Source organism: Leptodactylus fuscus, chromosome 6 (genome assembly GCF_031893055.1).
Source record: "Leptodactylus fuscus isolate aLepFus1 chromosome 6, aLepFus1.hap2, whole genome shotgun sequence".
NCBI lineage: Eukaryota > Metazoa > Chordata > Amphibia > Anura > Leptodactylidae > Leptodactylus > Leptodactylus fuscus.
Genome location: NC_134270.1, coordinates 19,528,701 through 19,541,445, shown reverse-complemented (window position 1 = coordinate 19,541,445; position 12,745 = coordinate 19,528,701). Strand labels below are relative to the sequence as shown.

General features: G+C 48.8%; 1 protein-coding gene across 2 annotated transcripts; it reads right to left on the bottom strand.

Annotated features, from left to right (window-relative positions):
• Positions 1-1,920: 1,920 nt before the first annotated feature.
• WDR45B (WD repeat domain 45B) lies at positions 1,921-10,623 on the bottom strand. Of its 2 annotated transcripts, XM_075279474.1 has the most exons (10): positions 10,444-10,623; positions 7,064-7,138; positions 6,396-6,497; positions 5,965-6,052; positions 5,791-5,885; positions 5,449-5,639; positions 5,186-5,271; positions 4,952-5,053; positions 4,358-4,479; positions 1,921-3,207 (listed from the first exon to the last, which is right to left on the bottom strand). In XM_075279474.1, exons 1-10 carry the CDS (start codon positions 10,508-10,510, stop codon positions 3,101-3,103), a joined length of 1,035 nt encoding a protein of 344 aa, XP_075135575.1. In that variant the 5' UTR covers positions 10,511-10,623; the 3' UTR covers positions 1,921-3,100. The 2 variants fall into 2 exon arrangements, with proteins under 2 accessions (XP_075135575.1, XP_075135576.1); XM_075279475.1 differs by lacking the exon at positions 6,396-6,497.
• Between the last annotated feature and the right edge of the window lie 2,122 nt (positions 10,624-12,745).

Below are 12,745 nucleotides of genomic sequence, written 5' to 3'. Positions count from 1 at the left end.
CATCTCAATGGTGACAGACTACAAACAAGTCCACTGTAGTCGTCTAATAGTCTTCTGAAACGTGATCAGACTGCATAAGGGTTGGTTTGTAATCTGACCACAGACGCCTAGGTCTGCATAGGAGCTGTATACACTTAACGGTAGATTTCTAATGGATACTGTATACAGATGGGGAAGTTCTAGGTTTACACAGTGGAATTTTGGATGCCTGAAGTTTCCATTGAAGTGAATGGGAGCAGGAAGATCTCCGCAGCAGACGTTGTATGGGTGGGTTTGCTGAGGAATATTCCCTACGTAATACTCACTAGTTTTTTTTAAATTAAATTTTGTTTTGCTTTCTCTGTTCCTCGCCATTTTCGGATCTCTGCTTACTGTCAGTGAATGGGAACGTTCATACAGTCCTTGTTCCTCTCACAGCTGAGATGCTGCTGCAGTGTATCCAGTCATTTCCCTGAAATAATCTGATCCATCATCTTGATGTATTTACCCCACAGCTAATAGATACAGTGTAACCAACTTAAAGGGGGTTGTCCAGGATATACCAGTTTTGGCAATGAGGTGGGGGAAGGTGACAAATAAATACCTAACTAACTGACTTACCTTTCCTTGCTTGCTCTGCTTATTGAAGGTTCCCTTATTGAGTCCCTTTTGGGGGCTGTGATTGCACCTGGGCTCACAGCAGGTGGCGCTGTTGTATATGAGAAGCATAACTACTGTGTGTATTAGTCTGATGGACAGTTTGCGCAGATAGGAGTAATCCCCATGGTGTTTTTGTTGTCTTCTATCATGTCCCATCATATGGCAACTTATCCCACTGCAGAACAATGGGTTGACTCTTCTACATGAAGTGATCTACCTTACAGAACCAAACCATGGAGCTTTCCAATATAGGATTGTCCTGCACAGGTCAGCTGTTTGGGGGATAAGTTCATCTTTACTGTGTTTGAGGTAGTATGCTGTGAGAGGGGAAGGAGGAGCTGCAGACACAGCACATCAGTAACTTAACACTAGCAAGATCCTGTTCACTGCTGCAGGGTGTAATGTAATCACCATCTATAACAGCCAGAGGACAGGAGGGGGGGATGCAGCTTCAGCATCTGTTCCACTGTGTCCTTTGAAATGCTGTGATAGTGGGAGGAGGAACTGTAGACATAAAACCCTGCTGATGGCTGTAATACAGAGGGGGGGGGGATGCAGCTGCAGTGTCTATGAGGCTGTGAGAGGTGAGAAGAAGCATCTCAGCCCTAATAGCTCCTTTGCTGTAATGTCATCACCATCCAGAGGAGGGGGATGCAGCTGCAGCATCTTATCTTCTGTGTCTATGAAATGAAGTGATATTGGGAGGAGGAGCTACAGACAGCCCTAACATAACACTAGGAAGACACTGCTGATGGCTGTAATTCAGAGGGGGATGCAGCTGCAGTATCTTCACAGTCTATGAGGCTGTATCCTGTGAGAGGGGAGAAGCAGCTCAGCCCTAATAGCTCCTCTGCTGCAATGTGTAATGTCGTCACCCTCCAGAGGAGGGGGATGCAGCATCTTATCTTCTGTGTCTATGAAATGCTGTGATATTGGGAGGAGGAACTACAGACAGCACAGCCATAACAGAACACTAAGACGACACTGTTGACGGCTGTAATTCAGAGCGGGGGTGCAGCTGCAGTATCTTTACAGTGTCTATGAGGCTGTATCCTGTGAGAGGGGAGAAGCAGCTCAGCCCTAACATCACACTAAAAAGACTGCTCTCTGCTGCAGTATGTAATGTCATTGCCATCCAGACGAGGGGGATGCAGCTGCAGCATCTGCTCTTGTGTCTACGAAATGCTGTGATAGGGGAGGAGGAGCTGCAGACAGACAAAGAACCATCCAGTGTCATCTATAACATCCTGTGCGATCGTGTAATTTGGTTGTTTGTTTTTTTTATTAAAAAGCATTAACATATTTTACAAACAAGTTTGTGCAAAACAAGAAAAAAAAAATAATCCATGATTAATTGCACTAAGCCACATGCAGAAACAAACACTCCCAAAATCTACGTAAAAAGTTTAGTACTAATGTCAGGTACAGGACCGCCGGCACCCTATGGTTGGAGGCGTCAGAGCCCCTCCCCCGCTGCTGCGGTATAATGCACTTGTATATTCTGTCTCATCAGATGGGCTGGACCATTATTAGTGGTTAGTTTAGTGTGATATGGTCCCTCCCAGAAACAGCACCACTCCACTATCTGGTATCGGAGCTGAGTTGCAATACCAGACATGTCCACCACAAAGAAGTGGCGCTGTGCTTGTGGGGGGAAATCCTTTGACCCTCTGACGCCATAGATGTGTTAATTTGCAGCCTCCTTATCTGCGCACCAGTATTGATTAGCTGAATCGATCAATGACGGAACAGATTACATTTAGCAAAAACCCAAATCGGAACCAATCGCGAGTCTTCCTTCCAAGGCGTGTACTTAGTCGCCCACCAAATCTATGAGACAAATCTGATTAATACTGCAGACGGCGCCAGGCGTGGAGTGAATGATGTCAGCTTTGAGTCTGGTCTGACAGTCCGGTTCTAGAGGTCAAGCAGTATATCCCTAGAAACCTAGTTTCAGGTCTAAAGGTGGAGAGCCCCTTTAAATCACGGTTTATGGTACAATGTAGCGCCTGCACACTGATACACTGTAGCAAACTGTCAGCTGTGTGTGCAGTGCAATGTTCTGGATGTTCCTGAATGAGGTGATGTATACAATCTATATACTATTACAGGTTCTGTTATACCGCTATATGTTACATTGCTGCCGCCATTAATACTGTCATGTGCGTATTACCCAGAACCTTCTAGAACACGCGGAATCTTCTTCATCTACGAGTGTTAATCTCCGTTTAATCATTGTAGTCTGTGGCAGAAAATAAAAACGCGATGACGCCCTCACCATGAGGAGGGGTGGGGGAGGGAGTAAAGCGAGAGATTTCATTGATAAAACGTAACGAGACCGAAGTGATTGTTAAAAAAATAACAACATAACGGAGAATCTCAGTCAGATCTTGGGGTGAAGCCGAAAACTGAACCTCCCCGTCCCCCGCGTTACATGGAGTCCGTCCCTCCTCAGAGAGGCTCAGAGCTTGTCGTCCGTCATTTCTAAAAACTGCGCGTAGACGTCCCTCGTGCACTCGCCCTTCTGGTTGAACTGAAATTTGTAGTAGCTGCCATCCGCGCAGATAGCTGCAAGAGAGGAAGAGCGGGCGCCTTCAAAAAAGTTGTACTCTAGTGCCAACCCACTTAGACTTCACAAACCCACCTATTAGAACGCACTGGGTTGCGTGTTCTCATAACACTAAATTAGCAAAGGGAAGCGGGAAGGGTTAACAGGAAGTCAGCACTTTAAATGCTGCTTTGGATGCGACTAGTGTCATGACACAACAGAGTAATCATTAAAGAATATGGGGACAGTTACAAATACCCTCTAGGTGAGAGTAGGGGGCTACTGCAGAGGGTAGTGTAGGATCAAAAATAGGCAGCTAGAGAAGGTGCCATCTGTGCCTGCTGGGCGTGAACAGTGATTGTAATCCCCTCTACTACATTACATGGTTGGTCATAGTAAGAAAGAAGGCGTTAACTGGAACAACCAATCAGATTGCAGCTCATTAATTTATTTTTTTTAAATGTAGATTGTGAGCCCCATATAGGGATCACAATGTATTTTTTTTTCCTATCCTTTGTAGAATGGGAGAAAATCCACGCAAACACGGGGAGAACATACAAACTCCTTGCAGATGTTGTTCCTGGCTGGATTCGAACCCAGGACTCCTGTGCTGCAGGCTGCAGTGCTAACCACTGAGCCACCGTGTTGCCCCATTGCAGCTCTTTATTTGTAAAGGGCCTCAGACATGCGATCTGATTGGCTGCTATTAGAGATGAGCGAACACTTCGGATCAGCCGTTCCAAACAGCACGCTCCCATAGAAATGAATGGAAGCACCTGGCACGGCGACCGGCCACCGGCAAAGTGTACGTACCAGGTGCTTCCATTCATTTCTATGGGAGCGTGCTGTTTGGAACGGCTGATCCGAACAGTGTTCGCTCATCTCTAGTTGCTATCAATGGGTAATAAATCTCTGTTGCCCAGATTACATGCAGGCCGGTGACATTCACCCTTGTCAGGCAGAAGATCATGGCTAGCAAAGGGAAGGAGGTGGTGGCTACGACAGCTAGAGGGGGGTGGGGGTATAGCTTCTTTCAGGGTAACCCACTCCCCTTGTCAGTGGGCCATGGGAATCCGATCTGATAACTGTTACTACTCTTGGAATGGGGGAAGTTATCTGAGGTGTAGACGTGGCGCCCGCCCCACCCCGCCAGCCCTGAACCCATCTCACCTATAACAGAATTTGGTTCTGTTCCAAAGGCACAAACACAAGGCGATCCAGAGGGAACCTGAAATTTGGAGAAGCTCCACTTCGAGCTGAAGTACTTGGGGAGGAAACTGGCAGAGGCCAAACTGAAACGAGACAAGAGACAGGTTACCATTCACACTGCTGCCCAGAATCGCAATAACAGAGTTGTATTATCTATATGTGTATACAGGCCGCACGCCTATAAGGAGTCTGTCCGAGCAGCAGCAGGAACTACAATAGGAGCTTTTGTCTCCCCTGGTGGGAAAATTGCCCATGTAAACCTTCAATGAAAGCAGCATCAATCCCCCCCTACTGTGGGCGCCCCCTGGTGGTGGCTGTAACTTATCACAGCACAGGAGACGGAGCACCAACATCTCACCACATACAATCTTCGTAATTTTGTATTACATCACTCTAGTCACATCTAGAGCTGCATTAACAATTCACTTAGACTCACAAATAGACGAGAATAATGAAAGTAAGAAGTGGGAGCGACCATCGCTGCAGCTCTGGATGGGACTGGAGCAGAAAACATTTCCCACCTACCCGCAAAGATCCTCAGCCGTCATCACTTACCTGGACTGTTTATTTCGCTTGGGATCCTCGGCTGCAAAAATGTGCACAGTGCCGTGATCGCTGGAGACGCAGATCAGAGAGGCGTCCTCGTTGAAGTTTATGCTAGAAGGCAAGATGGAAGGAGCAGTCAGCGACCAATCACAGTGATCTGGTGACGGCGCATTCACCAGCAGCCAGCCTCTACCCAACCATCCAATGATCCGGCGCTGACCGCATCCCCTGTGACGTTCTCACCAGTAAATGTTTGCGGCCTGCGATCCTCTGCGCAGCTCCTGGATCAAATGTCCGGACGTCGTGTCAAATATCCGGATGAGGGTTCCCTATATGGACACATTGGGAAACGTTAACCCCCCCCATCTCAAGGCAAAAACCATCATTTAGCGAGGGGGAATCGATTAGTCATGTCTGCCCGGTACAGATAAGCTGTATGGGAGGAGGAATCTGTATCTAAGCAGACAGTAATAATCAATCCTGCAGGGAGATCCCCCACCATTCACCTTCTCGGACGCGGTGGCGATTCTGGTCCCTTGTAGATTTAAAGCGATGCAGCTCAGGACCCCCTCGTGCGCTGGGATGTCCACAGGGGGCTTCTCAGTGCTGGCCAGGTCTACAATCTGCACGTGGCCGGTGTGAGCCCCCGGGAAGGCCAGGAATGAATTATTGCTGTTTGGACACAAAACGCACAAACCTGAAAGGGAAAAAGGACACGTGTCTGGATGATGAGAGTTGTCGTCCACTACACAGGGCTTCCCTCTAGGCTGGGGGATCTGGCTGCACCCCCCTACATCTGGCTCCTTCTATTGGGGGCTGCAGTTCCTCCTCGGCCCCCCGGTCCTCACCTTTAGGATTGTAGCAGGTCTCGAAGACGTGCAGCTGATGGGGGTTGTGGGTAAAGGTGAAGACTTTTATCATGGAGTCCAGCACCACCACGATCCTACAACACAGAGGGTGTCAGTCACCACTGAGGATTACCAGCCCCCCGCGGACCCCCTGCCGCCCCCCGCCATCAGTACCTGTCCCTGCGCAGCTTCACCGCCTTCACCTCCGTGGAGAACTCAATCTCAATCACAGTTTTCTTCTTCAGGTCGTCCCAGATCATGACTGGAATAGGAGATAAGATCAAAGAGAATGGACCCTGGACCCCCACTCATGTGTAAGGAAGTGGGGATGCCATATGTCCACAGGGTTTACAGGCAGGATACTACCCCTGCCCTGGACACAGGCCTGTAGTGTAGCCCCCAAACCAATATCCCCCCCTCATAGTGAGTGAAGGACATCAATATGGGGGTCTATATTATCCACGTGCAGGTATAACCTCCCCCTCCCCCATGCACTATGGGCCTGACGTATCTCAGGAGATTGGGGATATTCTTGTATAACATCACCAGAGATCACAGACCATTGCCCCGGACTATAAAGACCAAGAGGCCTGCGCGGGGCTCACCTTTATTGGGCGGATATTTGGGTTTCTTCCCTCCCCCGACAAGAGCGAGGTAATTACATCGGAATAACATCTCTACGTATCCGATGCCGCCTTCCATGAACTCTGCCAAAAACCAAAAAATAAAGGGTTAATGCCTGGCCATGAAACTGATGGTCAATGTTACCTTATCCGTAGTGTAGTAATAAGAAGGTGCCTGTAGCGCCCCCCTCTGACCGTGCTGGATATGGAGGGTCAGAATACAAGGGTTGGTAATGACTGGTTGTGGCAGACAACAGTCAATGTCACTCTGTCCTCTATAGATTCCCCTTCATTGCTCTATGTGTAGCGCCCCCCTCTGACCATGACAAGTACATAGAGTCAGACTAGCCTGGCAAAGGGAAGAACCAGTTCTAATGAATCTTTCCTACATGAGAGGACTATATGACAGTGTGGACACTAGATGGCGCTCTCATCTACAGGCTTGGGTCTATATACTCCACCATACTGTAGGTAAGTTATAGGTGAAGCCATGGCCGCCCCCTCCATCTTCTATACCCAGCTCCAAGACCAAGGGGCCGAGCAGCCAGTGACCACGGGGGTCTCGTGTCAGGTTACCCGAGTCATAAGCTGATAGGTAAGAGATTTAGGGGGGTGGGGGGCACATACTTTACACAGGACACCCCCGTTACCTTGCTTCTCCTTCTCCTTCAGTGGGTCTGTGTTATAAACCCGGAAACCGTTCTCCATCCCACAGGCGAAGCATCCTGCAAAACACAACAGGTCAATGAGACACAGCGCTGCCCCCTACAGCACAGGAACATGATCAGGAATCATCATCCAGCTTTCCACACACCCTGAACGTCAGTCATTAATATCAAAGGGCTGAGCCGCATTAATAAAGCTGAAGGCCCGTCCTTATGAAAGGTCATTGGCCTGAGATGGGTGGGGCTGACCGCCAAGGACGCAGCTTCCCCCACTACCTTATAGAAAGGCTCTCAGTGGCTGCTTTTGGGTAGTGTACCTCTTGGTGAGAGATTGCTGACGGCTAGACAGGTCTCTACAATACACTCATTGCGGGTTTATCATTGTAGTGAGAGAGGCCGGATGGTTGTTTAAATGAATTGCCGCCATTTTTGCTGCACTGACCTGTTAGGAGGTGTCGGGGGGCACACACAGGCCGCAGATGGCCCAGACAGACCCCCCGTACAGAGGATCATGTAATCCACCAATAAGCTCAAGCAGCTCCCACAGTCTCCTTGTCCACCACGCAGACACAGGGGGCGCCCTCATTACACACCCGTCACTGCCGGGACCATTTCCAGACACCCGGTCCTGTCATTGACACTGCCCCCTGCTGGTGTGGTGGTCTGTGAGCTATTGCATATAACAACAGTGACAGGAGGGACACTAACTGCTCATGTACAGGACATGCTGCGGCCATAGGTGTTGTCTCTCGTGCCGGGGCAGACAAGTGATAGATTTCAGCAGGATAATGCTCGCCCACACACAAGGGTTTCCCAGGAATGTCTCCACCAGATCACAACACTAACTTGGTCTGTCCCATCACCAGATTTATCACCAATAGAGCTACACTGTCTACCAATAAGTATCTGGACCCCTGCGGTAGAATAAAAACACCATTTCTTCCTATCCAATAGTTGGTAGACCCCAGCAGATGCTTCCTTACGGAGGGGATTGATGGACACAATACTCCCAGATGCCTGGTGAGACTCCCGGTGTATGTGAGCCATCGGTTGGGTGCGGTTTCTCTGGCCACCACTCGCCGGTCTCTATCTCCCAGTTTCGGGGGTCTGCTGACTCGGGGCACATTCCGACAATCACCATCCACTTGGTAATCACATAGGCCACTGTCGATTTTGGGTAATTCAGTTTGCTTGTTAGGTCCCTTAAGGATCGACCATTTCTGTGATATCCCACAATGACCCCTTTCTTGAAATTGGACAACTCGGCACTTCGTAGCATCTTGCATGTGACTAATGGCAATGCTGTTTCCTATTTAACGGTGGAAGGCGCACCGTACATCACGAGCGCAGAGATCTTCATTTACATGGTTGTCCCAATACTTATTGGCAGACCGTGTATTATAAGACCAGCTGGGATGCCGACTTAAAGGGATTTTCCCAGCAAAAAATTTGTTTTCACGAAAGGTCTGTTAGTGCTATTAATAGGGTAAGACGGGCACCCCGATTCCCTTACAAGTGTTCGGAGTGATTTCTGGGAGCTCCTGGCACCCTCTGCATTTGTTTACATTGGCATCTTCCTGTTCCTACAACTCCCATGATTCCTTGGGCAGCATTTAGAGCACACGCACTGCCCCCTTCCCTAGCTAGCCCCCTCCCACTACACCCTCAGCAGCCATCTTTAGACTCCTAGTTCTCATTCTCACGCTACAACTTTCTCCTTTGGCTGTAATAGTGTCATCACCTCCATATCATCATCACAGTCACACTGAGAAAACTTCAGGAAAAACAGTCAAATCTTCATACTTTTTTTGGTATTTGGTACAAAAAAAAAATAAAAAAATTAAGTAACCTAGACGTGTGCAGCATTAGAGACGAGTGAGTACTATTCGAATCTCCCATTTCAAATAGCACACACCATAGGAATGAATGGAAGGGGCCGGCCGCTTAACCCCCTGCGTGCTGGCTCCGTTCATTCATTCCTATGGGTGTGTGCTATTCGAAACGGGAGTTTCGAATAGTACTCGCTCATCTCTATGTAGGATCTACAGGCCCAGGAGCTAAATCTGAGGGCAAATGTGCCACAAATACCAGACAGAGCCAGTATACCTCCATACCCAACCGTATCTCATCTTGTATCCAGGCTCGAGGTGGCCAACTGGGTCCTAGAGCCTCCTCCCCATTGATACAGTTGCCTCCAATAACCTTCTCCTTTGGCTGTAATATCGTCATCACCTCCACAGATCATCATCACAGTCACATTGAGAGAGATATACAGATAGGAGATAGATAGATAGATAGATAGATAGATAGATAGATAGATAGATAGATAGATAGATAGATAGATAGATAGGATATAAATGTGTGTCTGGCATATTGAGGAAAACCAAGGCTCAGCTTCATCTACAATCTCTATTGGCGGGGATCCCCCTCAGTGTCTCCCCCTGGTGTCTGTTCCTCCTGATAACAGTTACAATTGCATCCAAAGCAAAATCAAGGTAAAACAACACATCAAATAACAGGCAACCTCCTGCCTCGTGCTAGAAACCGCCCCTGCCCCCTCCCCATATTCCTCCATGTTCTCCTCAGTGGGATCTACATTTCAATCAATACAAATTGATTACTTATGAAACCAAATCTGTCACCTAATGCCCCCCATAGATTGTAAGCCCTCGTGGGCAGGGCCCTCTACCCCACTGTGCCAGTCGGTCACTGTTAGTATTATATCTACCTGTATATTCTGTGTATTGTATGTAATCCCCAAATGTAAAGCACCATGGGATTAATATAATAATGTACAGCACCATGGAATTAATATAATAATGTACAGCACCATGGAATTAATATAATAATGTACAGCACCATGGGATTAATATAATAATGTACAGCACCATGGAATTAATATAATAATGTACAGCACCATGGGATTAATGGTGCTATATAAATAAATAATGGTAATATAAGACATCTCTACATAAACACCCCCACATCTAATACCCCTTCTTATACACGACACCCCCAACCTAATATCCCTCCTTTAACACAACACCCCTCCCCCACAATACCCCCTCCTTAAACAGAACATCCCCCCACCTAACACCCCCTCCCCATACACCCCTCCCCCACCTAATATCTCTCCTATATGACCCCCCGCCTCTAATCCCCCCTCCCCATACATGACACCCCAATACCTCCTATCAATACACGCCCCATCTAATCTCCCCTTCCTATATGACACCCCACATGTATTACCCCCTCCCTGTACATGACACCCCCTTCTATCGCCCCTCCCGGTACTTTTCTACCCTGACATATGACCGGCCCCGGTGCACGACCCTCCCCCACACCACACCCCCGTCTCCTCTCACCATGGTCCTGGTTGAAGCCGGCGTATAGCAGGCCGTTCCCGTGTGGGTTGGAGGGCAGCAGGTTCATGGTTGCAGTCCCGGTGCCGGTCTCGGTGTCAGGGCCCCGGCTGAGCCGGTTACATCATCGCCGGGAGCCACTGACGTTCTCTCTGACACTCCGCGGCCGCTTCCGGCTTTCGCAGGACGCCTAGCAGAGCGCCGAGCAAGCGACGCGCCCAGTCATGTGATGGAGCAGGCGGAGCGCCGAGCGATCGATTGGCAATTCCTGGAGAAAATGAGGCAAAAAAGACAAAAAATAAGAAATGATCTGAAATAATAGAAATGTAATAAAGAGAATATAGACTGGATCTCATCTGTGTGTATCTCTATGGAACTACAAGCCCCAGCATTGGCAGTAATGCAACATGTAGGTTGTCAGAAGCCAAATGTATAAGAATTTCTGCACTAATTTCTTTCTTATAGAGATCACAATGTATATTTTTTTTTCCTCCTATCAGTATATCTTTGTAGAATGGGAGGAAATCCACGCAAACACGGGGAGAACATAAAAGCTCCTTGCAGATGTTGTTCCTGGCGGGATTCGAACTCAGGACCCCAGCGCTGCAAGGCTGTAGTGCTAACCACTGACACTGGGTTCACACTAGCGCCTGGACTCCATTCTCAGGTTTCTGTCTTTTACATGCAAAAGACGGAAACCTGTCATGCCGAGTCCAGCCGTGGGCATCGGTGAGCGTTTTGGGCTCTCTACGGCGAAACCGTTTTTTTTAATCCGGACACAGAGTACTGCATGTCCGACTCTGTGTCCGGTTTAAAAAAAACGGTTTCGCCGCGGAGAGCATAAAACGCTCACCGGTGCTCGCGGCCGGACACTTTTCAAACCCATTCAAATGAAAGATGCCGGCAGGTTTCCGTCTCCTGCGCAGGAAACGGAAACCTGCAGAACGGAGACTGGGCGCAGATGTGAGCGAGCACTGAGCCACCATGTTGCCCCTCTGCACTAATTTCTATTAGGGACTGTGGTGGACCGGTTGTAGGGTGACGTACCCATTTGCACCCCAACTGTGCGTAATCCTATTACATGCTGGAGAATCGTAGTGGCCACATAGGGGGCGCCGTTTATCCGTGTCACTTCACGTTATTTGATTTTCAGATGGCTGCGGGGCCACTCGGGGCCCCTGTGTACAGTGTTATGTAAACTCTGAGTCTCCAACTGCTATGACACTACAACTCCCAGCATGCTGTGACAGGCTGCGACCTTCGCACGCAGGGGTCTCTCTGTATGGAGATTCTGTCATGTGATATCCGTCATGGATGATTTACGTCTTATGACCGGGGACGGCCATAGAAATCAGTTACATGTTTACGCATTCTTGTGAATATTGGGTGGTGGGCTACAGGAGAAATGTCGCACTCAGGGAGGATTCACATCTAGGAGACTCCACTGCACCTAAAATCTATAGAGAGAAAAAGTCCTGAAAGGAAGACTCTTCACTCCGTCATTTTTTGTATAAAACCGGCGGAGCCCATTATAGTCTATGGCGTGTGCGGGTGACTTCTTTTTAGCGGACAGGGTCTCTGTCTTTCGGGTCCCCATGCAGACCCAGAAAGACGGAGACGCGAATGCTGGTGTGAGCCTAGTGTAAGTATGTTGAGAAAACTTATGGCAAGACCACACACTCTTTTGTCACCTAGAAAACGCCCCTTTTAGGGTCTGTATGGGACCCAGGTACAAGTAGGTGCCAGCTGTACCCCCTTTTGTAATGTCGCCGGCACATAACCTATCAGTGGCGTAACTAGGAATGACGGGGTCCCAAGGCGAACATTTGACATGGGCCCCCCCACCCCCTCTGAAAAGACCCCTGAGTATAATGATAGCAGTGTTTGTGGGGTTCGTGGGCAGGCAGACTTACTTACCGATCCCGGCTCCTGATCACAGCCGCCTCCTCCGAAGGGTAAACGCCCGCGGCCATGGGCAGGAGAAAAGATTGGGAAGCAAATAGGGCCTGTTACCTGATGGAGTTACCCATCGGGCCCCCTAATGTCCTGGGCCCTGTGGCAGCCACTACCGCTGCTACCCTGGTAGTTACACCCCTGTAACCCATCCACATCAGGTATACAATGAGCGAGCGGCCATCGGCTACAGGAGTGTCCACCAGGCCTGGGAGATTTGTGAACTCTTCTGGGACTTCAGGAGGTCACCCCCTATTTTGGGACCAGGAGCGTTAACAAATTTGGGTCAATGTATGAAAAATGTCTAAACGCAAAACTGTCGCTGCAGCCAATCACATGACAGCTTTCACTT